Consider the following 27,941-nt stretch of genomic DNA (forward strand, 5'->3'; position numbering starts at 1 on the left):
TGTTTTAGATACCTCACATCTAGCAGATGCATACTGTTGAAAACTTTGCAATAGCCATCAGTCGTTATTTTCTACTCTTGTCACTTTTTTTTTTTTTTTTTCACCCAGGATATTGCTGAGGATGAGAGATGCCTAGCTAATACAGTCAGAGGGGAGGAAGTGGTGAATTGCAGTTTCCAGGCTGAACACTAGGTCTTCCTGCTTTACGTATGAGGAGCTGCAGGGGCAATTCCGTGTCTACCTGGATGGAAAACTGTTTTAAAAATGGCCATACCTGCCTTCTGCATGGGTGCCCTGGGTTTGTGTGCACGTGTGTAGCTGTCTGGTTTTTTGACGCATTGCTGTTGTTAATTTTAAAAAAATGATCTCGGTAGGGGGAAAAAAAACGATGTCAGCCGCAGAGGAAACCCTTGTTGTGGAAGCATGGGTAATTCATGTGTCCCTGGCAGGGCTGGTGACAATAAGGGTTTTGCAGCCTGCCTGTCACGTTAATTGTATGTTATTAGAGGCCATTAATCTGAGGATTATTAGCATGATGGATTTTTAAGCAGTTGCCTTGTTGTGGAAAACTTGAATCTGAAGATCAGGGATATACATCAATAGGTGTTTTGTGTGTTAAGAAGAATAAGCTGTTTGTTTTTACCCAGTGGGTCCCTGGGGAATGTAGCCAAATCTTCATTTTCTGAGCGTCTTGGTCTTTCGCAGGTAGGGGCAGGATGTGAGACGAGCCATGGAATGTCGTCATCGACAGGATGTTTCAAGCCCTTAAAGTCTCAAGTTCTAGAAGTTTGGATTCTTTAGAACTCCAAGAGTTCTCTTTCCCTTGAGTTCTCATTGGTCTGTGGTTGATTTAATCATTCACTGTTCTATTGGCTTTCTTTCCTTACAGTGTCCTTCCCTGGTGGCTCAGACAGTGAAAAGAATTCGCCTGCAATGCAGGAGATCCAGATTCGATCCCTGGGTCAGGAAGATCCCCTGGAGAAGGGATTGGCTACCCACTCCGGTATTCTTGCCTGGACAATCCCATGGACAGAGGAGCCTAGCAGGCTACAGTCCATGGGGTCACAAAGAGTCGGACACAACTAACACTTTTCACTTCTTCACTTTTATCCCCTTAAAGTAGCTGAGATCGTCTCCTCTGGTCTCTTGGAGGACCTGTCCAGGGCCTGGTTGGTGACTTTTCTTTTGCCAAAGAAGTTTACAAGCAGAACCAGTTTACAAAGGTGGTGCGTTTTCTCATTAACCATCCAGGGCTGGGTTTCCTACCAGCTTGGAAGCAGATCCTAGCCCTGGAAGGCGGCTCCTTCCATCGAGGATACGGTCCAGCTGGGCCAGGCTCTGTTTGAGATTCTTGCTTGGAGCAATGGGGCCCTTGGGGAGCTCTCTGCAGGAGCCCAGCTATGAGGAAGGGCTGACCATGCCGTGGGGAGGGCGTCACCTGAACCTGAGTCATGTCCTCGTCTCAGGCTCCGCTTTGACCTCCATAGATATCCCATTGAGTTTTAAAACAAAGGAACTAGGAGAAGAACCAGAAAGAAATATGAAACTCTGGTAGCAGGAGCATTCGAGGGGTGGCACGATGAACTCCTACGGCTGGAAGCAGGAAGCCGCAGTGAGCCGCAGCTGAGCAGAAGGGTTTGAGTCTGAACATAGCTTTTGCAGTCACAAATATGGGGAGTGGTGTGGAGGCGGAAGTGGAGATAGACAAGGAAAACTGGCCCAGAGGCGTTTTGTGGGTGGATGTAACAAAGACTGCGTACCTGCTACTTGCCAGGTGCTCCAGGGACGGGAGAGCCTGGTGGGCTGCTGTCTATGGGGTTGCACAGAGTCAGACACAACTGAAGCAATTTAGCAGCAGCAGCAGCAGCAATGGCTCTTTAAAGATTCAGTGGAGACGGATTTCTCCGCCCCACTGACCCTGGCAGAGGGATTGTGTTACAGGACCTCGGGCGTGGAGTTTCAGGGTCAAATCGAATGGGAAAGACCTATAGCCGTGATAGTGGGTGGCGCTGGCAGTCGTGTTATAATCCTGCTCCTTCTTTAGTCTTTATAGCAGCCCTGTGAGGGAGGCAACTTTCTCCTCATTTCACAGATGAGGAGACTAAGGCCTGGAGGGAACGTGCTCAGCCCAGAGTCACCCTGTGGGTCTGAGGGGAGCCAGGAGTATCCTCCAAGCTGCCTCATTTGCAACTGTGTTCCCCCTGCCCCGAAAGAAGAGCATCTTGATGAAACAAGGGTGGGTGAGAGGAAGTCAGCTCAAGTGTCCTGTCGGCTGTGATGGGAAATCTCAAGGGCAGTTTACCCAGAATCATGCTCAGGCTTAGCTGACCCCGAGCTAAGATCCATCTGACCTGGCTCCTGGGAGCAGTCGGTCAGTGGAACCATCTGGAGTCTTCTGATTTGAGCTTTGGAGGAGGAGAGAGTGAGTGAGCACTTGCAATGTGGGATAGCAGTGTCCTGGAGACGAGCCCTGGCCAGATGGCCGTCTTGCCACGGGAACCCTGGGGTGGGTGTACGGGCGACTGAGCCAGCCAGTCTGTCCGGGGCGTGGGCGAGGAGGGAGGGCCTGCAGTTGTCCCCCTCAGCCTATTTTCCGTCGACACCTGCCCTAGTGCAGAAAGCAAAGCTCAACTACCTAGTATCCCCGTCCAGCCTTGAGGCCGGGAACACGCCTCCTCTGACCCTGGAATAAAGCCAGGCAGCCTAGTGACCTAGCCAGGCTGAAATGACACGCCTGAGTAGCAGATGAGAGGAGAAATCTCGGAGTCCCACTCCTTTGGTGGACTTTTACTGGGTTGCAAGAGGGTCCAGTGCTTCCAGCATGGATGACGTGCAGTGCTAGGGAGGGTAACCCTTTCCACCGGCGTCTGCCTGCCAGTGTGTGGACAGAGGTTCCTTCTGCCAAGATGGGGAATTCAGCCTCCCCTTTTTCTGCCATCCGGTAGCCTCCGTTTGGAGATGCCACGTTGGTTTATTGTGGCGTCAGCATCCTTGTAGAAGGGGGATGTTGGTGGGTACCTGGGTAAATAAGTATAAATAGTTTTCTTTCTGATATGTGACCAGATTATTTTCCAGTTGATTTCAAGCCTTGGCCCCAAGTGGCCCACAGATCAAAAAAAGATAAGGGTCAGTTACAAGGTTGAGCTCATTCTCGGTTGCCATGGCAACTGACCTCAGGCAACCCTCAGAGGACTACACCCAGCTCCCCAGGTGATATTTTTACTGTCCACGCCATCAATCCCAAGCCTTTCAAAACTCAGACTGCCTAATTGTCTGGGCTCTGTTTTGAAGAGGCTCCGGGTCCCCCGTGGGGCCCCGATTCAGACTGCCAGAGCTCATTTATAAGCCTTTCTGAAACACGGGGGACCACGGGATGGGTCCCTCCTGGCCAGAGAGGCCTGGGAAGGTGCTCCTGAGGGGAGGAGGAAGGGCACAGCCCATCCTCCAGGATTAATTAAGAAAATGGGGGCCCAAAATGGGGGCAGTGGTGGCAGGGTATGCCTTCATGCCTTCAAGCCCTGGCTGCATGTTCTGGAGTGATGGGAGGTGCTGGGCAGCCCCGAGAACCCTGGCATTGGGGAATCTACAGCCATGGGGGTGCTGAGGTAGCCGGGGGTCTGTCAGCCACCCACTCACCCCAGAGTCTCCCCTCCAAATTCACCCGCATTGTTTTCATCCCAGTCACGATAACAGGAAAGTGTTTCCCATTGTTGAGGATTTCTCAGCCTTCTGTAAAGCGTGGACCAAAAGCAACTTTGGAAAACTTTCCTCCTTTTTAGAGATCCGCACCATACCATCCTGGTGAGAGCTGCCGTGTGATGCTTACGAACCTACAGCTTCATGACAACAGGGTTCCAAGGAGTCAGCATCCTCAGAAACCCTGTCATAGAGCTCAGAGCTCCTTAAACTTGAATGCACACTCAAATCATTGGAGTGCTTTTAAAATGCAGGTTTTCATTCTGCACATCTAGGGCTGGGGGCTGAGAGTCTGCGTTTCTGACCAGCTCCCAGGTGATGCCAGGACCACACCTTGCCCAGCGGGGATGTAGATCCTCCAGGGCAATCAGGACCTAGGGGGCTGGGGATCCCAAGTTCGGCCCATGACCCTGCTTACAGGGTCCTGGATTTCTGCCTGGCCGCTGGTGAAGGAGCCCCGCTTGGACCTGTTTCCTCCTTTACCCCTTGTCAAGCCCAGCCTAGATGTCACCCTTCCCCTTTCCCCTCGGCTTACCTCGGTTCATTTCTTGTGGTATTTAATGACACATCTATAGATAAACAGCCTGATCTGGGTGCCCCGATATCATCATCTGCCTGCCCTCTTTCTTCTTGCCAAAAGGTCTTTGTTCTTTATAGAGAACAAAGGACGGAGTTCCCCGTCAAGCCCGTGTTTCTATTACCTGTTAGGTGTCTATTTCCCGTTAGTTCTTTATGGGAGTGGCGTCAGTGGGGTCCTCTCCCAGGGTCCTCCTCTTGCCTTCTCATTGGCCTGGCTGAGTGCTGGGCTCTGTGCCCCTCCCCTTATCGCCAAGTGCCCCGCATGGGACTGAGCCTGGGCCCCAGGACCTCAGGGGTCTTTACTGCAGCTGATCCTTGGGGTGGGCCTGGTGCTGTGGGATTGAAGTCTGGTGAAGTTCATTACCCCAGCTGGTGACAGAGGATTTCAGCTCAGCCAAGCAGCCCGTGCACCCTCTAAGCTCCTTCCGTTTGCAGGGGTGCTATGGCAGGGACAGCGCCAAAGCCCGGGGTTGGCCCATACTATGCCACTGTGGGCCCTGCCTCCTCGCCTCACCTGGGAAAAGTCCCCAGTGCTCCTGGCACCTGGAGCTGGCACCAGCACCAACAAGGGGGCCCGCCCAGCTGGATCATGGAAACGTGGAGGCTGGGTCTGTCTGCTCTCCTTCTTACCGGAAGTTTTGGGCTGATCGAGGAACAGAGAGTAGCTTGCTGGGTCCCAGGTCTCAAGTCCCGTGGCCTTTCTGGTATTTTCTAAAACCAGAGAGGGCTGCTTGTGGTGACCAGCATGGGTCCCCACCCCCGCCTCACTCTGCCACCTCCCTGGGAAGGCCCTGCTCTCTAAGCTTCCTTTCCTCCTCTGTCTGTTGAGGGACCCCTTTGGTGCCCATACTCCTGGACCAGGCCATCTTCTGAGAATCCAAAAATCAAGTTCCTGAAGGCAAGAACAGCTTTTATAAGCCATCAGTCCTGAGAGTTTGGAGGGGACCATCGGTGTCTGATAACTGGCATTTACCAGCCCTCCCACCTCATTTTCTAAGCACTGTAGTAAGTGCCTTATGCAAATCATTAATTCCCTATTTACTGAGCACCTACTAGGTACCAGACCCCGTTCTAGGCACTGGTGACAGCAATGAGCAAAATAACCTGCGTGGAGCTTATATTATTCTTTCTGTGTGTGTGTGTCTGTCTGTATTTTGTGTGTGTGTGTGAGTGAAAAAGAGTCAGTGAATTTAAAAAAAAAAAAAAACAAAAAAAAACCACAATCAACTGTGTACTATGCCAGATGGTAATAAGCACTCTCAAGGAAATTCAAGGTGATTAAGGTGCTAGAAAGGATGGGTTGCATGTGCTATTTTGGGGTGGGGGTCTGGGTAGGCCTCTTGGAGGCGGCATCATTTGAGCAGACCCCTGGATGCAGTGAGGGGAGGGGGATGAGGAGATGGTCTCAGGGGAGGGTCTCAGTGAGGGCAGAGGTCTTGCGGCAGAACAAGCCTGCTTGGCCACTTTCCCAAAACCCTGGGATGATTCTTCCCCTTTTCTAGCAAAAGTAGCTGAAGCTCAGAGAGGTTCGTGAAGTTATCCAAGTACACACAGAGCGAGTGAGTGATGAAATGGGATTCAAACCCAAGTGTTCCTGGTTGTAACTTTTGTGTCCTTAATCACTGCTTCCTGAATGGAGGCGTCTTTTTATGTGCCCTGTCCAAACAGGCAGCAGTCACTGGGTCTCTTCCTGGAGGGGTATATGCATGAACATTCCTGCTCTCATGGTGGATTTTCCACCTGGGGTCCCTGCTTAGAGAAGGGCCAGGCAGGGCCCATGGCTTTGGCGGGAGCAGGTCACACTCAGTGCGTTGTAATCCAAGAACAATGCCCTGTCCCCTCCCCACCACAGCCAGCTGCCCCTCCCTCCCAGGCAGCAAATTATGGCCTCCGAGTGTGTGCCCAGGCCTGCTTTTGACTTCAGTGGGGCCCACCTGAGCTTCACCTTCAGGATTCTGATAATCAGCTCTCTCTCCTCCTGGCTTCCCCCAAGACCTGTATGGAAATAAGTATGTGTCTGCCAGGGATCAAATGCTTTTGGAGACAAAAGTCGGTACCGAGGACATTACAGGGAGCTATCATCTCGGCACGATGCGCTTCCACAAAGCCCTCCGCTCCTCTTTTGGGCTGACACACTTTCAGCCTGAAAGGTTCCAGCAGGCTGACTTGGTTTTAAGCAAAAGCACATCCTATTATTTTTTTGAGAAATGAAGTGTAAAATTAACACTTATTATTCCTGAGCAGAGGAAAAAAAAATAGAAGGGAGAGAGGGACTCTGGGATTTTCGTGCTTGTTGGCCTGTTTGTTTGGCAGTTTGGGTTTTCCTTTCTTTTCTTTTTTTTTTTTTTTAAATCATAGTAAATCAATAGATTTGCCTGCACCAGCCCTGACTTAGGGGGACTGGGAGGCAAGAGCCAGCACGGTGAGCAGGCGAAATCTGCGTTTCACTTTACAAATGAGTGGGGCTGCACAATGCGCCTGAGTTGCGTGGGTCTCTCTTATGGATGCCTGTCGTGTATTCTTTAAAAAAAAAAAAAAAAAAAAAGAGGGAGCGATTGTGCGTCTTCACTCACAAAATCCTCCAGCCCCACGCCAGGGGCGGAGGGGCCCGCGGGCTCCCAGACAGCTTTGTCATTCTGCTCTGAGGTATCGCCGAGCCTGTGGGATCTTATATAATTCAGGGAAGTTAACTCTCTGAGCGTGCCTCTGTCTGCGGACCCCGTGACTTGGGATGGAATGAGAGGTTGCCGCCACCGGTAGGGGCAAGAGGGATGTGGCAGTGAATTCTTTCTGGCGCCGTGGACTGGATGGTATTGGGCCACAGGCATGCAAAGGAGTGTTTGCACAGTAACCAGGGCAGCCCCCCAGCACCGCCCCATCCTCTTGGATGGTTTTACAGGCAGAGGTACACGTAATGGACACCCCCGGGAGCACCTCCAGCCCCTGCTGGTGGGGAGAGGGCCTTCTCCTTCAGGAACAAGATTTACAGATCAGAAGGTGGGAGAGATTCCTAGGTCTATGGGAAGCCTTCAGGCTTTATTATTTCTCACCCACTTTTTACTTTTTGCTTGTTTTATCTACCTTCTCCTGTCTCCCAGGTTGGACACTTTACATGTTAGATGGGGAATGAGGAAAGGGAACAACCCCCCTCAACTCGTCTACCGGCTCTTTATCTCATTATCCTGGAACCTCACATGGGCGCCTGTTTGGGGCTGTGATTTGCTCAGATGGTGGCTGTTCAGGCCCTGGAACTGGCTTGCAGCTCCAGGACTGCCTGACTGTGCACATGGTTATGAATTGGGTGCAGGCTATAGCTGCGTCTGGGAATCAGGGGGGACCGGCTGATGAATGGCTCGGCGCTCAGAGAACGGAAAGTGACTGTCAGACACGATTTCTCTGATTTATAAGTTGTGGGAGCCTTCTTTGTCCTCTCCCTATTTGTGTATCAGGTGGGCAGATCTCCATTCACAGCCAAGTGGATAAAGGCCCCCACTCGGCAGAGAACTGTAAATCCTCCTTTGCTGTCTCAGCCCAGGGAGCCCACTCTGGCCGGGCAAGGGGAGAGACCCCGGCCAGGGCATCTCTCGTCCCTGAGTATTTTCTGAGCCCCTCCTTTGGGCCTATATGTAGCCTGATGCTTTGGGGACCAGAGGAGAAGACATTATCTGTGCCCATAGCCTCGTTGCCAGGATCAGGAAGACTCTGACGATGTGTCAGATGAACCCTGCCTGTGCCCACTAAGGGGCAGCTGTGTCAGCTGGCATAGTCCAGGAGGCTGCCTGGAGGTGGTGGGCAGGTGGGATATGCACGAATAGGGAGGTCTTTGTATCCTGTTCAGAGTACCACCCCTAGCTAGCTGTGTTACCTCAGCAAATGGTCTCATTCTCTGAACCCATTTTTTTCTTGCCTAGAAATTTTCCCAACAAGCAGGGTGATTTCTGAGATTCAGTTGGTTATAAACTTAAACTTCAGCTAACTACAATTAAAAAAAAAATACCCTCAGCACAGTCATCATTTTCACATAACTGCTGCCTCATTAACGTGCAGGAGATGTCCGCATCCTAACAGGGAGAGCGCATATAAAGGTGGTACCTCTCATTCATTCATTCACCCACTCACTCCCTACTCTGCACCAGGCTCTGAGAAGCATTGTTTGTGCGGAGTGGGGGTGCATTGGGGGGTCTTCTGAGGCAGTCCCCCACACTGGAGGCCATCTCTAATTATGATGAGAAGTTCCCCGAGGGAAGTGGCGGACGTGCGTGGGGCCTGTGCGGCGAGCGTGCTGAGCCTGCCCTGTGTCCCAAAACTTGTCAATGAATTCCTTTTCCGCCGGTATAAATGGAAGATCAGCTTGAATCTCTGTCGGGTGCATGTGGCCTAGTTGCCAGGGCTCCAGGGGCACGACAAACACCCGGTAGATTGCAGCCAGTGGGCTATGTGGGGCAGGCCCACCTGCACACGCACGTGTGTGTGCTTGCCTCTGCTGTGGGGTGCCTTGGGGGAGTGGTGGGGGACGGCTGGGCCAGAGGGATGCTTGCTGTCCCTGCCAGCCCCTGCCAGGGCCTGGGGGACCCAGGGACTCGCCAGGAGCCTCAGCCCATCTGTGATTGTGCCTTGCCACTGGCAGAGCCCCTCTGCTACCTAATTCTTGCCTTTGAGGGCAGATCGCAGCACCTGGCACCTTTGGTGAGGCTGGTTCCCAGGGGGAGCCCGAGGGGGAGCCTGTGTCCTTGGCTGTCCCAGATAATACTCTCCTCCTTACCCGCATGCTTGGCAACAAACACCTTATTGAGTGCTTGCTGTGTGCCAGAGACCGGTCAAAACCCCTTTTCGTGTGTTAAAGGAGTATTAACTCATTTAATTCTCACATCAGCTGTTAGAGAAAGGCTATTTTGGTGGGGCCGAGGATTGACATTTTTTTTAAAGAAAAATTTTCAAAGGTGTTTTAAAAGCAGTTTTTAAAATACTTATTTATTTGGCTGTGTCGTGTCTTAGTTGTGGCACTCGGGATCTTCATTGCGTCACGTGGGATCTTTTGTTGTGGCCCTCGATGTGGTGCATGAGCTCAGTAGTTTCGGCGTGTGGGGCTAGTTGCGCCCCAGCATATGGAATCTTAGTTCCCCAACCAGGGATCGAACCCATGTCCCTCCATACAGCAGTGAAGACTCTCAACCACTGAACCACCAGGGACGTCCGCTAAAAAGCAGTTTTAGGTTTACAATAAAGTTGAAACAAGACAGATTCCTTCTATCCCATTGCCCACCATTTGCATAGCACCCCCCCATTATCAACATCACTCACCAGGATGGTACTTTTTTTTTTGCAAAGGTGAACCTGAACTGAAGCAATATAGTCACCTGAAGTCCATAATTTTCCTTGGGGCTCACTCTTGGTGTTGTACATTTTGTGGGTTTGGACGCATGTACTCCAGTGTTCTTGCCTGGAGAGTCCCAGGGACGGGGGAGCCTGGTGGGCTGCTGTCTATGGGGTCGCACAGAGTCAGACACGACTGGAGCGACTTAGCAGCAGCATATAGCTATAGTATAATGTCACACAGAATATTTTCACTGGCCTAGAAGTCCTCAGTGCTCTGCCTATTCATCCACTCACTCACCCCCCGTAAACACTGAGCTTTCTATTGCATACATAGTTTTTCCAGAGTAGCTGGAATCATACAGTATGTAGCATTTCTCAGATTGGCTTCTTGCACTTAGTAATATACATTTAAGGTTCCTCACTGTCTTCTTTTTAGCACTGAATAACATTCCACTGTGGGCTTCCCTGGTGGCTCAAATAGTAAAGAAAGTGAAAGTGAAAGTCACTCAGTCATGTCCGACTCTTTGCAATCCCATGGACTATACAGTCCATGGAATTCTCCAGGCCAGAGTACTGGAGTGGATAGCCTTTCCCTCCCTTCCCAACCCAGTGATCAAATCCACCTGGTCTCCCATGAAATCCAATCCAGGTCTCCTGTATTGCAGGCAGATTCTTTACCAGCTGAGCCACAGGGGAAGCCCAAGAATACTGGAGTGGATCTTCCCAACCCAGGGATCGAACTGGGGTCTCCCACATTGCAGGCAGATTCTTTACCAGCTGAGCTATGAGGGAAGCCTAGACAGTAAAGAAGCTGCCTGCAATGCAGGTGACCTGGGTTTGATCCCTGGGTTGGGAAGGTCCCCTGGAGAAGGGCATGGCAACCCACTCCAGTATTCCTGCCTGAAGAATTCCTTGAACAGAGGAGCCTGGTGGGCTACACTCCAAGGGGTGGCAAAAAGTCAGACACAACTGAGCAACTAACACACACATACACACACACGCAATACTCCATTGTCTGGAATTGTCTCAGTTTATGAATCCACTCATCTACTGAAGGACATCTTGGTTCCTTCCAAGGTTGGGCAATATTAAATAAAGCTACTGTAACAATCCATGTACCAGTTTTTGTGTGAACTTAAGTTCTCAGCTGCTTTTGGTAAATCCTAAGGAGTGAGATTACTAGATCATATGGTGAGAGTATGTTTAGTTTTATAAGAAGCTGCCAAGAAGTCTTGCAAAGAGGCTGTGCCATTTTGCCTTCTCACCAGCAATGAATGAGTGTTCCTGATGCTCTGCCTCACCAGCATTTGCTGCTGTCGATGTTCTGGATTTTGGCCATTCTCATAGGTGTGCAGTGTTAAGGAGAACTGCTGTTATTTTAGCAAGAGGAAACTGAGGCCCAGACACGTTACATAACTTGCCCAAGGTCATGCAGTAAGTGGCAGAGTCAGGCTGTAACCCTGGATGAGGTGGCACTCAAGCGGGGGCGATTCCCCCACTGACCGGCAGGCCCCGCTGGTCACAGGTGCAGCCCCGTTCTTCCTTGCCCAGCCCTGTGAGGCGGGGACTCAGGTGGCCACCATCTACTGAGAGTGAGCCGGTGCCCATATTACGTGGCTGGAGAAAGCAGCCAGAATTTGAACTCCATCCTGCTGGTTCCCAGCAGGGGCACCAGATCTCAGCTCTGCTGGCCTCGGGGCACGCTCCCTTCTCTGGGAGCCTTTGAGTGAAGGTTTGGGGTCATAGCAGCTCCCAGGTGAAGGGATGGAGCCATGTTCTGATCTGGAAGCAGCACGGGGTGTCTGCCCATTGTCTGCGAGCACTGGCTAGACCATCTGTTCCAAAATGTTTAGAAGAGCACTTTCTTGTGTTTTCCAGTATCTTTCGGTGGCCACCCACACCTTTTAGAGTAGAATCCCTAAGCCCTCCAGTGTCCACCAAGGCCCTTCTTAAAGTGCATCCCTGGTTACTACTGTCCCATGCTGTCCCCGCCCCCTTGCTACCATCCAGGTGGCCCCACACGGACCCACCTCAGGGCCTTGCTCTGACTCCCACCTCTGGAGCTCCATGCATTCCCTCCCCACTTCTTGACAGTGAGTTACATGTCCATCATCTTTATTATCTGTCTTCCCATCACTGGAATGGGGACAAGTGCATTATCCACTTATCTCCCCCACAGAATCCCCAGCTCAAAGTACCTGGCACGCAGTACATGCTCGATAAATGGTCTGTTGGATTTTGAAAAATTCTAGCTGGACTCCCTCCTCCAAGCCGACCCCATCCTGGGCCCCTCTCCTCTATGATACAGTCTGGGATGCAAGCTGCTGCTCATGGCTCACACACTGCATGGCTGGACCAGCAAGAAGTCATAGCAAATAACACACCCAAGAGCCAGCTATTCGGGTCTGGCAGCCTGCGGAGGCTGGAGCACCTGGAGCTGGGGTGGGTCTCAGCATCCATGGCGCCCCTCCCTGGGCTCTGGTTCCAGGGCGTCATGGAGGGCTGACCTGGGGTGTCCTGGGGGCGGCGTGGCCTCCAGCGGGAGGGTGTGGCCCACAGGGTCGCTGACCGGCCGTGGTTCTTCTTGCAGAGGAAGGCATCAACCACGAGTGTAAGCTGTGCAACCAGATGTTCGACTCCCCGGCCAAGCTCCTCTGTCACCTCATCGAGCACAGCTTCGAGGGCATGGGTGGCACCTTCAAATGCCCCGTGTGCTTCACAGGTAGGTGTGCCCAGCGGGCAGCAGGTGGGGAGAGGCGAGGGACCCAGGAGCCCAGCCCTTCAAGCCCTGGCACAGTGTGGCTGCAGAGTTCATGGGAGGACGCCCCAAGGGACCCGCAGCCCATGGCCACACGTGCCTCCTCTGTGCCCGGCTGACCTGGCCCTCCTGTCTCTACTCTCAGCCTCTGTGCGTCGGCAGCGTGATCTCCTAGCCCTCCTCCCAGCCTGCTGCTGCCAGGCCTTCCCCCCCACTCCCGCCAGCCTTGCCCTTCTGCAGTGGGGGCTCCAGCGAGCTCTGAGCTGTGAGCTCTGTCCAGCACCAGTGGGGCTCTCCCTTCACCTCCCTCCTGCCCACCCCACCCCCCAGCGCCCTGGCCTGTCCCAGCCCCTGCTGCATCCGTGCTCCAGGCTGGAGGGGTCAAAGGGTGGTTCTGCCAGCCAAACTCCCCAGCCCCCAGACTGGCTGCTGGCCCGGGTGAGCGGCTGCCCCAGCCCGAGGCGAGTCTCAGGGGCTCTGCTGAGCCCCCCTCCTGCTGCCCAGATGGCAGCCGGTGTGCGTGGGGGAGACTGGCCTTCCCCTGCCTCCCCCCTGACATCTGTCGTCTGCCATGGCGGGAAGCCCACCCTGGGGAGGGCGCCTGGTGGGAAGGGATCTCTGAAGGGCTCACCTCCCAGACACACAGCTGCTTCAGGGCCACCTCCTGTGTGCGCCCAAGGCCAGGACCGCCTCGTGCACTCCTGCTGTGGGAGGTGGGGGCCGTGACCTGCGGGAAGGGGCTCTGCTATTGGGAGGACCCCACACACTCACACCCCCAGGGTTCCCAGGAGCCTTGGCACACACTGGTGCCCCTTCCCCCCCAATCCCTCAGTCTCGGGAGCCCCCACCCATCTGTTACCAACACACTCCATGAGCTGAGTCGAGGCTAGCACCGAGGGGCCCCAGCTGTTAGGTCTGCCCACCCAGGACACCGGGCCCCCTGTGTAGGGATCTGAGGATGCTGACAACCTCAGCAAGAACACTGATCCTGGTCCACTGAGCACCTTCCTGTGCTAGACACTGTGCTGAGCTTATTTAATACAGACCTCAGTTCTGCCACCTGCAGAGAGGGACCTTGGACAAGACACTCAACACTCCCAGTGCCACAGTTTTCCATCAAATGGGGATAACTAACAGTGCCTGCCTTACAGGCCTGTGCTGTAGTCAGGGACTCCACACGCGGAAGGTAACCAGCAAACGGTGATGATGACAATGGTGACATTCATTGGGCTAATAAATGCCAGGCCATCTTCTAAGTGTTTAGCAAGTATTAAACCATTTGATCCTCCCAGCTACCCCAGTGAACTGCCTACTTGAATGGTCCTCGTTTGTCAGATGAGGAAAAGAAGCCCAGAGAGGTTAAGTGACTTGTCCAGTATTACACAGCCTGTGAGTGGCAGAGCTCAGCTTCACTGGCTTGAGCCCTCTCCAGGGGGTGCCCGGGATGCTCCAAATAGCCCATGTTTGGCCCCTGCGTCCATGCCTGGGTGACCCCCACTTGCGAGTGGTGTGGGACAGCTGCTGTGGGTGGCCGTGCTGGTATCCCCGGTGTCCGCTGACAGCCACGTCCGTGTCCATGTCCAGTCTTCGTCCAGGCCAACAAGTTGCAGCAGCACATCTTTGCTGTGCACGGGCAGGAGGACAAGATCTACGACTGCTCTCAGTGCCCACAGAAGTTCTTCTTCCAGACCGAGCTGCAGGTGAGCGCGCTTGTCCACTGCACACACCCCTCCTGGCGCTCCTTGGGGCCCCCACTGGCACGGAGGGTCTTGGGGTGAATCCGTGATGGTGGGGTCTTGTACTCAGCCCCACCGTAACCGAAAAAGCAACAGGCCCTCTGGACTTGTGTTTGTGGGTCTGGAGCCAGTGCTTGCCCTCCTGGCTGGCTGGTGGGGGGTGTGGCCTCCTGGCCTCACTGGGCCAGCATTCTGAGCAGAGCCGGACCGAAGCTGCTGAGCCTGGAACTCGAGTCAGAGGCTTTTAACCTTTGTGTGTTTCTATGGCAAATCCCTTGCCCTCTTAGGGGTTTCATTCCGCCCCCCCCCCCCGCCCCCGGTGTTCCATGATGGTGTTCCTCTGAACGTTGGATCTGTGGCTGGTGGCCCGTGTAGCTTGCCTGCCTGAGTCCTGGGGTTGTGGGCATCCAGAAGCTGGATCTGGTGTCTTGGAACCTGCAGTGTGCCCAGGAAAGCCAGAGAAGTGAGAGCAGTGGATGCCGGGTTGAGCCCCAACTCAGAGAAAGGGATACTTGCCATGGGTCCCCGAGGCTGATGTGGCCCTCAAGTGTGGCACACAGCCCTCAGCTTCTTCAGCACCCGCCGCTCATCCATCCAGAGTCTATAGTAGCTGAGAGGGTGCCCTGGGGAAGGGAAGATGCTCTGGTGGCCCTTCCTGGGTACCCACAGCCACTTCCCTTAGTGTCCTCTGGGACTCCTTCCCACCTGCTGCTGGTTTTTAAGGACCAAGATCTGTGTCCGTGTGAAACCGCCTTCTCACCCATTGGTTTTTGCAAGAAACTCTCACAACACTAGGGAGCTCATACACCATCCCAGAAATACCACACATACAGACACACACAGAGAAAAATCATATATACACTGTATAATAGCATCACACACACAAAGCACATTTCTATACATGCAGAAACATCATTTTCATTGGTTAACATCACAAATACACAGCATCACACGACAGTATCATACCACACCCCAAAAGAAGTAACACACAGGCGTCCACAAAAATACCACACGTACACACAGATGGGAGAAAATACCGTGTACTGGGGGTAACACGGTCTTCAGGTGGGAGGCAGGTTAGGTTCTGCTGCAGTAACAAATATCCCCTAGCTCTGCTTCAGGTAACAAAGATTTATTTGCTGCTCACGTTACGTATCCAGGCAGATGGCCTGGGAGGGACTCTGCTCACAGTTGTCAGTGACCTCAGCCCATGGCAGGTCCATCTCCTATCACGTTTGCGTGGTCACTGAGGCAGGGAGAGGAGATGACAATTGGCAGGCCAGCTCTCAAAGCTTCCCTGGGAAATGACTCACATCTCATTCACACATTGTCTTGACCAGAGCCCATCACGTAGCCATGCCCAATTTCAAAGGAGCGAGGGAGGGAACCCCCAGTGTCTGTAAGAGGAGAGCTGGCTTCCTCATGCCCCCAAGGACTAGGGCACACCGAGGCCCACAGTATCTGCCCGCCCTACACACGCTGCCTGCATGCTCATGCAGATGGTGGTCCTGCACTCAGCAGCTACCCTCCCACCCCCACCCCAGGGGAAGGGGACAGGGCTGTGGTCACGGCAGAGTCCTCATGTTGCTGGAGCTTTTCTGGGGTTGAAGGGGTGCAGCCATGCCTGTTGCAAGGTGGCCCACTGCACCACGCTGCGGCCCGTGCGCTCAGCCGGGCCCGGATAGGCCTATGTGGCTCCTGACAGCCATCTCCCAGAGAAAGTGCAGATGCTCCCACAGAGGGCACAAGAGGGGTTCACCATCTGATGGTTAGGGTCCTGCTCCCATGGGCTGGCCCTGTACCCGGGCTGGGCAGGCAGAGCTGACAAGCCTGACCTCTGACCTTGAACTGCGCCGGATGGTTTGCTGGAAAGCCTATTTCTTTTCCTCCTTTGGGCAGCCCTTCTGGGTTCCTCTAAATCCCCTATTACTCACACAGCCTTTATCCCATCTCAGTGTGGGGGAGAATTACAGACCAAGGCCCAAAAAGGGGATTCTACTTCCAAATGACCACCGGCAAGGTTGCAACCCCACCCAGGGCCCCACCACTGCCTCCCCATTGATCCACAAACTGAGTGTGTACCTCTGGGCTGAGCCTGTGAGGGAACAGCTAACTGCCCCTCTTCTCATTTGACCAGGCAGGCTGGTACCAGCCCTGATCAGTGTCTGTCTGGGAAGCCTTGCTTGTGCATGGGCTGAGCACCCAGCACCCTACCTCCACTTGCCTTACCTGCCTGGCCAGCTTCCAAAATGGGGCCCAGGTCCTCAGACAAGTGAACCCTTTTATGGCCCAACACGTGTGCATGCTAAGTTGCTTCAGTCATGTCTGACTCTTTGCAACCCTGGACTGTAGCCTGCCAGGCTCCTCTGTCCATGGAATTCTCCAGGCAAGAGTGGGTTGCCATGCCCTTCTCCAGGGGATCTTTCCCACCCAGGGATTGAACCCGCGTCTCCTGCATTGGCAGGCAGATTCTTTACCACTAGCGCCACCTGGGAAACCCCATAGCCCAACACGGCAGGCCTCTCTTAAATGCACCAGCTCATATAAACTGTGATTTACTTAAACTTCAGGCTCACTCAGCCCTCTGGTTCCCCCACACTGTACTGAACACCAAAAGAGGGATGACTGCTTTACGTGTTGGCTTAGAGGTTTTCCCCAGAGAAACTTCCCAGTCCTGCCTTTTACGAGCTTCATCAGCATCCTTGTGCCAGAGACCAGCTTTGTGGTGCAGAGATGTAGGGAGTTGTGGTTTCAAGTCTTGTCTCGCTGCAACTGCACCCACCTGGAGCTGCAGACGTCCCAGATGCCAGAATGGTTTGTATGGGCTGGGGGTTCCCTGGGTCACCCAGTCGGTCTTTAAGGCAGATCCTCAAATGCCGAGAACCTCACTAAATTATAGCCTTAACAAGTCACTATTTTCTGCAATTAATGATTTTAATTACAGACCATTTAAATGTGGAAGTGTTGTAGTAACGCCAAATGTATGCAAATAATGGCTTTCGTTAAGTAACTCGAAGAGCAATTTTCTGGTTTTTTGAGAAGAGGATTTTTCAGGCACTGAAAATTTCATCATCATTACACTGAAGCTGGAGCTGGCAGACACATGGGTTATTTCCCTGGAGTGACATGTGGCGGTTTGGGGGTGCGACAGAAGACGGGGCCTGGTCCTTGCTGAGGCCTTGACTGGCTCCCCAGGCTGTATGTCCTGTTAGTTCTATGGAGAGACCCAGGGCAGCTGATGTTTTTAGGCACAAGCGACTCTGGGCTGAGAGGTCTTGGGAAGATATGAAATCTAGAATTGTTCTCACTATTGGAGCATAATTCCTGCTGTGCATATAGAGGTGGGTTTGGGTTCTGGAAGGCTTGGTCTGTGTCAGAATGAAATGTCTGCTTCCAAAGGGAGTGTTCTCTTGGGTTGCGTTAATAGGAACACAGCTGCCAGAAAGAGGGAGATGCAAGTCCTATTTGATTCTGAGTTCACCTGGCTCTGCCCAAAGACAGATTAATTTAAACGGCTTTGGACAAACCAGGGCATATTCATTGATTAGATGCATGAGAGGGAACTTACTTTGCTCTTTATTTGTTCAGAGCATGCAGGCGAGAGGTGAAGTGTCTGTTATATACAGACACTAGATCTCTAAACCAACAGGACAGTGGTGAGTGAGACAGAGAAACACGCATAAGGCCTCTGTTCTGGAGGGGACTGATAGACACTTTCCAACAGTGGTGACATGGAGAAAATAAAGTCAGGTATTGGCTAGAGCGTAATGGGGGATGAGATTGGTTATAGCTTGGTGAGTGGTAAGGAAGGGGCTACTCTCTGAGGAGGTGGCATTTGAGCTGAGGCCTGGAGGATGAGAGGGAGAGAGGGTGTATGGAAAAGAGCCATGAGTGGAAAGGCCCTGCAGCCACTGTGAGCTGGGTGTGTTGCTGGGATGACAGAAGGGAATGTGGAGCTGAAGCATAGTGGGGTGGGGGTGGTAAAGGGAGCTGGGAGTGGAGGCCAGGTCTCAGCAAGGTTCAGAGGACAGCAAAGGCATTTGAATTCGATCCCCACTGTGATGGGGAACCAGGCAGGGAAGAGATACGATCTGATTTATATCCTAAACCCAAATTGAAGAAATTTAGCCTTTGAGAGTCACTGACTATTAAGAGACTGAAAAATCACAAGCTGGGAGAAAATATTTGCAAATCACACATGAAATACTTGTATGTGATAAAATACTTGTATCTGGAACATATTTTTTAAAAACTCTCAAACTCAATAATGAGGGGGGAAATCAACAACAACAACGAAGGAAAAATTTCAACACTTCACCAAAGATGTAGGATGTTCCACATGGTGAGTGTTTAATAACTGTGGGAGTGCTCCGTAGCTCGGTCGTGTCCAGCTCTTTGTGACCCCCATGGATTGTAGCCCACCAGGCTCCTCTGTCCATGGGATTCTCCAGGCAAGAATACTGGAGTGGGTTGCCATTTCCCACTCAAGGGGATCTTCCCAGTCCAGGAAATGAACCTGTGTCTCTTGCTTCTCCTGCACTGGCAGGAGGGTTCTTTATCTCTGTGTCACCTGGGAAGCCCAGGTTAGTAATTAGGGATGAACGAGTGAAAACCATGGCATAATATCGTGATACGCCGAATAGAAGGACCAAAACAAAGCCAAAAAGCCGACAGGTGCCAGCCAGGACACAGAGGAGCAGCCAGGACACAGAGGAGCAGCCAGGACACAGGAGCAGCCAGGACACAGAGGAGCAGCCAGAACTTTCCTAAATCCCTGGGGGAATGCAAAATGGGACGGCCATGTGGCAAAATAGTTTCTAAGTTTCTTACAAAGTAAAACATACAGTTAACCTGTGACCTAGCAAGGCTACTGCTGGGTGTTTATCCCAGAGAACTTGAAAACATACCCATCTAGAAACCTCTGCATGACTGATGTAAAACTTTATTTATAATGGCCCCAAACTGGAAACACCCCAATGACCCCTTCCCTGGTAAGTGAGCAGACAGGTATCTGTTCATACCATAGACTACTACTCAGCAATAAAATGCAACTGCTGTTACACATAACAACATGTATGAACTGCAAATGGCAAGTGAAAGAAGCCAGACTCCAAAGGCTCCATACTGTGTGATTCTGTACACATGATGCTGCGGAAAAAGACAAAAATGTGGGAATAGAAAACAGACCAATAGTGGCTAGGGGCTGGGGCTGGGGGAAATGAGGACGCCTGAACAAGATTCGTCTAAACACACGAACACACACGCAAGCACGCATGCCCCACTCAGCCAGGCAGAGTGCTAGGCTGTGAGCATGCGGCCTGGCTCCAAGGAGCTCTCAAGGGATAATTCACCAGGAGAAGGCTTGACTGGACTGCTGGGGGAGTGTGGGGACAGTTGCCTTCAAGTGTTTTAAGCTCTGCCAGAATGAGGGGTGCTCAGCATGCTGCTGATGGCCCCCAGACTTCCGGTAGTGGGCGGAGACTCTGGATGAAGATTTTCTTCTCTGACAGTCGTGATTCAGGCATCACTCTCTGGGGTTAGCTCGAGCAAGATGGGAATGAAATTGTAGGGACGTGGGCATGACTGTGAATGCCAAGAGCAGGAAGCACCATTGAGTTTTCAGCGGTCCTGTTCCCAAGAACCAAGTGCCCTTGATCAAGGCAGTGACACTTGCCTCTGCGTCTTTCTGGCTTGGAGCGTGTTCTCTCTCTACTGCTGACTCTCCAGGCTCCTCTACACGTGGAAGAAGGTGGTCGGCACTTCCTCCTGTCCTGTCTGCTGAGACAGACACACCTGGGTATTTCAACAGAGGGGCTTTAGTGTGCAGATTTCGTTAACACAAGTAGCCAGAAGAACACCCAGATAAGCCAGAAATGGGGACTGCAGCTAACAGCCAGTGTGCAGGCAACAGGTTAGATTCCTGGAGTGGAAGTCTGGTGGTTGTGCTCAGGTGTGCTGTCCAGTCCTGCTCCGGTGAATTGTGGCCTATGTGGGGCCGATAATGAGCACCAGCAGGGGAAGGGGAGCTGGGCAGGTAGACACCACAGAGGCCCACACTGCGGGCAAACTGTCTACAGATGGAATAAATGGAAGGTGGTGAGGTGCCTGTCAGTGGAGGTATGCAAACACAGCACTTGTCTCAAATGCTACAGGGGGGCAGGCAGGGAGCACAGGGCTTGTGAGAGTGGCTCTGCATTTGAAGCCTTAAAGATGGTGACTGCAGCCATGAAATTAAAAGATGCTTGCCCCTTGGAAGAAAAGCTATGACAAACCTAGCTGCTGCTGCTAAGTCGCTTCAGTAGTATCCGACTCTGTGCGACCCCGACGGCAGCCCACCAGGCTCCCCCGTCGCTGGGATTCTCCAGGCAAGAACACTGGAGTGGGTTGCCATTTCCTTCTCCAGTGCATGAAAGGAAAAGTGACAGTGAAGTCGCTCAGTCGTGCCCGACTCTTAGCGATCCCGTGGCCTGCAGCCCACCAGGCTCTTCTGTCCATGGGATTTTCCAGGCGAGAGTACTGGAGTGGGGTGCCATCGCCTTCCCCATGACAAACCTAGACAGCATATTAAAAAGCAGAGAATTACTTTACCAACAAAGGTCTGTCTAGTCACAGCTATGGTTTTTCCAGTAGTCATGTATGGATGTGAGAGTTGGACCATAACGAAGGCTGAGCACCAAAGAATTGATGCTTTTGAACTGTGGTGCTCTCCAGACTCTTGAGAGTCCCTTGGACTGCAAGGAAGATCCAACCAGTCCATCCTAAAGGAAATCAGTCCTGAATATTCATTGGAAGGACTGATGCTGAAGCTGAAACTCCAATACTTTGGCCACCTGATGCAAAGAACTCTGATGGAAAAGACCCTGATGCTGAGAAAGACTGAAGAGAGCAGGAGAAAGGGGTGACAGAGGATGAGATGATTGGATGGCATCAATGATTTCATGGACACGAGTTTGAGCAAGCTCCAGGAGTTGGTGATGGACAGGGAGGCCTGGCGTGCTGCAGTCCATGGGGTCACAAAGAGTCGGACACAGCTGAGCGACTGAACAGAACTCCATCATTTATCAGCTCTGGGCCTCAGTTTCTGTATCTGTAAGTGGGTATTAATAACTCTTGTTAACTCATGGTTGTGTTGTACAGCCCTTGGCACACCTGCCTGTTACTGTTGTCATTTACTACTAGTCATAGTAGTATAGTTAGCCATTTGAGGTTCAGATGACTTGGTAGGGTCCCCTCTGTTTGGGCTTTGCTGTGATTTCATGATTTCTGGCCTGAGGTGGAATAAAGTGAGACTAGATCTTTCCCTCTGCGACACCTAGCCAAGTCTCAAGGCCACCGGCACCGGGCCTTAGGAGTTGCTGGGTGCAGAGCAGGGAGGCAAAGGGGCAATGGCACAGAGTGGGGGCCTGAGGCTGGGCCATCACTTCCCGCTTTCTACATGTTTCCGAGCGCCTTTGGCCCAGACCTTTTCTCTGGACGCTGTTTCCTCAGTTGTGCTGGGGCTCAGTGGAGGGAGGCATGCAGATTTGGTTGGGGATGTGAGACAAGCCTGTAAACCGCACACCCCAAAAGTGTCAATGCTGTTGACCTTGCGTTTCCAGCCTCAGGCCTCAGCAGATGAAGGCCTGGGGCCCTGTGGGCCCTTTGCCAGGGGTGAGCTGACCTGAGGGGAGGGGCGTGCTCCACCCGCCCAGCCCAGCTGTCTCTGATCCCCGTGGACACCTCTCTGCTCACAGATGCTGGCAGAGACAGCACCTCCTTCCTGCTGTCCTGAGAGCCTCACTGCTTCTCAGTCTTCATTATCGCCAAGGGGGTCTATAAGGGGGATCACTGATTCCCAGCCATACCCAGCAGGCCTCTGACAGGTGGACAGGCTCCTCGCAGAACTGGCCAGGAGGTAGTTATAACAGCCGCCCACTGGGTGGATGCCTGGTGTGGGCCAGGCCCTGTTCTAAGCATTTTGGGTGGATTGTATTCACCGGGGTCCTGTGATGTAGGCTCTCCTTCTCCCCATTGACTGATGTGGAAACTGAGACTCCGAGAGGTTAAATGATTTGCCCAGGGTCACTTGCCCATGGCAGAGCCACAGACAAAGCCAAATCGTCTTCGCCACCAAGGCAAACAGAAATCCTCCAAAGTTTAAATGAATTGCCATTTATATGAGCTAATAGATTTAAATGAGGCCTGCGGTGCTGAACTATAAAAAGCCTTGTGTCAGGGGACCCAGAAACTATTTTAGTAGTTGGGCCAAGCAGGTAGCACAAATAGCAGTAACAGGGGATGCAGAAGAACCTGCTCGTGGATGGGCCCCAGTGGAAGCACCCTGGGGACTGTTCTGCGGAGCCAGTCCTGTGTAGCTGTGTTTGCAAGGCTGCAGCTTGAGGCCAGGAGCCTGCAAATTTTCTCGCAATGAGCAGTCAGCTCAGGCCAGGCTTAGGGAGAGAGGAAAAATGGGGGCCAGGTTTGGGGAGAGGAGCCTTACAAGCTCTCACTCTTCTGGTGATGCATCTTCGTGCTCATGAAGCTTTGCCGGGTGCTGTCACAGGAGGCTGAGCCGGAGAAAGGTCTCTGATGCTGGGATGTCTGGCATCCCAGACCTTTGCGATGGGGCCAGGACGGGGGAGTGGTGGGCCTGCCCCGTGCCCTGGAATCTAGACTCCGTCACCGACAAAAGCCCGGGGCTGCAGGAAGCACATCCCAAGCTGGCCCGCAGCGGCAAAGCGGCCAGCCTGGCGTTGAGCGGGCACATTTAAAGGATTAGCTCACGCTGTTTGCTTGTGTGTGCCTAATCATGCCGCTTCCAGCTAAATGATTACAATTGATTAAAAGCAGAGCTAGGTATTCTAACTAGCAACCTGGAGCCCTTCCGATGGGGCCAGCTGGGCCCTACTAGGTGGAATCCTGGTACCCAGCCAGGGGGAGGTGTCTGTGAGCCAAGGGCGTGGTCTGAGCCCCAGGGGAACCCCTCCTTGTGAACACTGACTTTGACCTTTTCCCTCATTCCATTTCACAGACATTTACTGAGTACCCATTACAGTCATCATCATGGGGGCCTGGGCTGCGGCTGTGAACGGGTAGATAGGTCCCTACGCTCACGAAGCTGACGTTCTGCAAGAGATACCAAATTAAGTCAGTAAATATGTGAACGAGGTCGTTCCAGATTGCAGAATTTTGAAGACAGTAAAACACAGCTTTGGGACAGAAAGTGAAGTGTGTGTGTGTGTGCGTGTGCGTGTGTGTGTGTGCGTGTGCGTGTGCACGTGTGCGTGCGTGCGTGCGTGCGTGTGTGTGTTGGGGCAAGGAGAGGGACTAACGGCTGAAAAAGCAGATCAGGGGTCAAGGAAGGCTGGCATATCAACTGAGTCCTGGAGGCTGAGAAGGAACCAGTCGGGGGAAGAGCTGGAAAGGGAACCGCCAGTGCAAAGGCTCAGAGGCACGGACAGATTTGGGGAGTCCGAGGAACAGAGAAAAGGGCAGTCAGGAGGGAGGGGAGGAAGGCCCCCTCTTGCTTCACTCTTCTGGCTGTGCTTTTCTCAGCTTCTGTGATGCAGTGCACCTGCCGAGCCTTCTGCCTGAACGCCCTTCCCTTCTCCTGAGTCCTCAGGCCCCAACCTAAGTGGTCCCTTCTCTGAGAAGCCGTCCCTGATCCTCCCTCCTTGGACTTCTCCAACCCTGCGTTTAACTCCCCGATCCCTTTGTGTGTCTACACCTGACTTCCCACTCTAATGTGAGTTTGGGGAGGGCGAAGCCTCTTTCTGCCTGCCATCCATCCATCCATCCATCCACCCACCATATGTTTCACCATATTTGTTTTTAGCTCCTGGAAAGTAGGGAACAAAGGTACGAGAACACACACAAGGAAAGGAGTGAAAGGAGAAGTGCAACTGCGGATTCTAGGAGCCCATTTTTAAAATTCCTGGTCCTTAAAAGATGGGTAACCAAGGAGCCAGTCTCCTTGCCTCTTTGCGCTGCTGCTATCAGATCTAGCCAGATAATTATAACTAATAATAATTAAAAACTGAAAGTGCTCTAGGCATATACTTAGCATTTGACTCTTTGGCTGAGCTTTCCGTGAGCAGCAGCATCTTCCTTCTTCCTGGTTTAAAAGACGGCCTGTCTGTGCCAGCCACCACTACACAGAGAGCTGGGCCTGGCTGGGCTTGGCCAGGGGAGCGAGAGGGAGGTGCCAGTGCCACCCAGCCGTGGTCCCGGGCAGCAAGCGCCTGTTGCAGGCACTGAGTCCTTCCCAGGTTGCCCCTCCTCCGTCGTCTCCTGCTTCAGATGCTTGCCCCTTGCTGGCCTCAGTTGTACAGTGGGTTGTACCATGGCCCTATCTGTACAATGGCGTGGGACCTACTGCCTCGGGTTTTGCGAGGATGGACAGCTCTCCTGCAGAAAAGCACTTGCCGAGCACTTAGAATATAAAGCTTCCTGTCAGTAATTACGGCACATTTAGGGTATGAGCCCTGCGTGCCCTGCCTTCCCCACTAGGGCAGAAAACCAGAGCCCAGCACAGCCCGATTTCTGTTCACCTTGGAGATGTGGTGTGGTGGTGCCCACAGAGCCTGGCTGCAAATTCCAGCCCCACTACCAAGTAGCCCTGTGACCCTGAGCAAGTCACTGACCCTCTCTGGGCCTCAGAGAATGGAGTGGGTAATGACAGTGCCTGAAAGGCCTTCAGCCCCAGGTCTGGTCAGAGTCCAGGTTTGCTGAGCATCAGCCACTGTTGTTGTCACTGTTGTGACCTGTGGGCTTCGGTTCACTCCTTCACGGCTGATTCCTTCAGCCCATCATGCATGGATGCACTCAGTGCAGCCCACGAGGTTTGCTGAGCACCTACTATGTGCCAGGTGTGTACAGGTTCTAGGGATACACAAAGGCCTACATCTCTCAAGTGCTGCCCAGAGAGAAATAGGGAACTGATGAGGCCAGACAGAGTATGGATTCCGCATTCGGGGGTAATCTAGCATAATATATGTGCTAGAGCACAGCGTCACAGCAGTCATGCCGTGTGTGAGTCTCACGCAGCGGGACTGCCGCGCCCTGCGGAACGCACAGCTGGGCCCCACGTGGCATCGAAGAGGCCCGAGCGTGGCCCCTTACTCCCCGTGTCTGCAGGCCTGTCTGTGTCTCTTAGTGTTTTACTCCTGGTGGGGCAAGGCCTTGCCTGCACATCATCGTCCTCTGTCACCACTGTCACCCTTGGGGTGATTGAGCCTCCTGAGGGGCTGTGTGTGTTGGTCTAGGATCTGCGTCTGGAGAAGACTGAGGGGTGGGCAGTGGCTCATCCTTGTCCTTCTGACGCCCAGACACAGGCCTGAGCCCCTCACCCCACCGAAGTCAAAACGAGGCAGATTTCCTGAGTGTTGCTGGGGGGCCTGACTCCATCTCTTCACACGTAGAGTCTTTTGAGGCCTCTCGGTGTCCCTCGAGTGTGGCATCTTACGACCTTCGTGGCACCAAGGGGTAAACCGAGGCTTCCTTGGGTCACACAGATGCTGGAGCTGCAGGGCTGTGAACACAGGCAGCCTGGCCCTAGTGACTGTGCTCTGAGCCCTGAGGTTGGGGCAGTGTAGGCCTCTGGGTGCCGGGCACTGGGCATAGGCCTCACCTCCCAGCAGGTCAGAGTTCCAGAAGGTGACTCGGAGGTCGCCAGCAGGTGACCGGAGCCCGTGAATGCCTTGCTTTGGGAGGGGGCGCTGCGGTTGCTGTGGTCACTGCAGAGAGGAGCGAGGGAGCGGCAGGCCCGGGAGGAGTCAGGCTTGGCTGTGCTCAGGTGCCCTCGTGGCCCTGGGGCCCTGTCTGCATGAGCGATGGAGTGTGTGGAGGCCCAGGTGGGGACTGGGCAGTAGGGGGCGGGGTGCCCTGGAGGCCTGGCTCCGGGCAGAGATGGCACTTGGAATCGGCCTCGGGCTGCCCGTCTGCCCGTCGGAGCCTGTCATTCATGCCCTAGGGCGGGGGGCCAACCAACTTTAGAGGGGCACCATGCCATGGCGACAGATGGGCGTGGGGGAGCTGCCAGGAGCTGAGGCCGGCGGCCATTGTGTGTGTTGTAAGCCCAGCCCCTCGCCAGCACTCTCCCAGCCGGGACCAAATGCCTTCAGTTTCTTAGAAACAAAAATGTGAAGAACAGTGGGTGCCGTGTTGGTCCAAGGCCCCCAGAGGTTGGCACCATACAGAGCCCTGCCCCCTCATTGACTTAGAGGCAGCTCGATGTCCTCTAAGACACAGGGCCTGGGGCCCAGGGGGCATGAATCTCAGTTGCTTCTTCAAGGTTTCTGTGACCTTGGCATATGACCTCCCCTCTGAGACTCACTGTCACTCACCGGACAGTGGGCCGATCCTGCCTCTCCTGGACCGTGAAGTCACTGCCCCACTTCCCAGATGGGAGGCTTCATACTGTGTCACAGAGCTAGTAGGTGGCAGAGCAGAGCCCGAGGGGCGGGGAGGAGTGGAGAAAAATAGAAACAGCAACAACCCCAGGCACTGCGGGGAGCCCTTTGCACTGATCATCCTGTTTTATCCTTAGGATGATCCTTTGAGGCCAATGCTGCTGCCCCCATTTTGCAGAGGGGAAGACTGAGGCACAGTCAGCAGTAGTGGGATTTGAACCCAGGCAGTCTGCCTGTGGCGCCTGAGTGTTGAACTGCTGCCTGGATACTGTGGGAGGCTCTCTGCCATTGCAAAGCCCCACAAGCGTTAAAAATGAGGCCTGCTTTGTCTCAATACCTCGGTTTGTCCACTCTACCTGTTGGAAGTGGGCTGGCTGCCCCCTGCCAGGATGCCAGGGTCTGGGTGGCTGATGGCGGTGGGGGGATTGTTCAGCCCCCTTCAGCGGAAAGATGAGAACCAGTGCTCTCGGCGGAAGCCTGGATTGCACTCTTTGGTCGAGCAGGAACAATTACTAATGACATTTAGAAAGAAATTAATGATGAGAAATGCAAGTTGGCATTTCAGGAGCACCAGTCAGCAGCCGCGCGTCAGCGCTCACAGGAGAGGTGAAGGGCGGGGGCCAGGCATGGGGGGAGAGGGAGGAGACAGCAGAAATTAATTTTGCTGTGTCAATAATGAATGTGGCCCCACTAGCTCTGCTTCTGGAGTTTAGGCAAAATCAAGCATGGACTGACTGGGGCTCGTCCAGGGGTGCAGAGGGATTCTCTTGTGTGCTGTGATATGTAGGGGCCAGAGCTGGTGCAGGCCCAGTTCCATCTTTCTGCTCAGCAGCATCAGGGGCCAGAGTGGGGTGGGCAGGGGATGGTGAGCTGGGAGGAGGCAGCCTTAGGACCGAGCCACTTGGGCTCAGCCAGCTGCATCACTTAGCAAGCCGCTTTGCCTTTCGGTTTTGTTCATTTTTTGTTTTGTTTTTTGGTGTGATGCGTGGCTTGCAGGATCTTAATTTCCCAACTAGAGGTTGAACCCAGACCCTTGGCAGTGAAAGTGTGGAGTTCTAACCACTGGACCATCAGGGAAATCCCTACTTTGCCTCTCTGAGCCCTGGTAAAATGGGGACAATTGAGACATGTGAAGATAATGTATGAAGACCAGGCAGCCCAGTTTTGGCACATAGCAGGCACTCAATATATGGTAATTGTTACTATATTCCACTGACATATTTTAAGATGCACAGCTTTTCTCATTATAACATCTCTTACATTGGAATACCTCACTTGGGTGTTATAGTGTAATTGTTCTTTTTTTGTTTGTTTGCTTGTTGTGATATATCAAATATGGGAGCATCTTATACTATCTGGGGTTTTAGAATGGATAAAATATGCCTTTGGTAGGAAGCATGGCAGAGGGTGAGGAGGAACCAAGTTGCTGAAATTGTCTGGGAGAGGGACTGGGGTTCCCAATGGGAG

General features: G+C 53.1%; 1 protein-coding gene across 1 annotated transcript in view; it reads left to right on the top strand.

Annotated features, from left to right (window-relative positions):
* The window catches only part of ZNF423 (zinc finger protein 423), a 343,420-nt gene that overhangs the window by 297,157 nt on the left and 18,322 nt on the right, over nucleotides 1-27,941 (top strand). The window contains exons 6-7 of the mRNA XM_018061954.1: nucleotides 12,182-12,313; nucleotides 13,934-14,049. Coding sequence (XP_017917443.1) covers nucleotides 12,182-12,313; nucleotides 13,934-14,049 — 248 coding nt within the window. The remainder of the gene's footprint in view (nucleotides 1-12,181; nucleotides 12,314-13,933; nucleotides 14,050-27,941) is intronic.

This window comes from Capra hircus, chromosome 18 (genome assembly GCF_001704415.2).
Source record: "Capra hircus breed San Clemente chromosome 18, ASM170441v1, whole genome shotgun sequence".
NCBI classification, from domain to species: Eukaryota; Metazoa; Chordata; class Mammalia; order Artiodactyla; family Bovidae; genus Capra; species Capra hircus.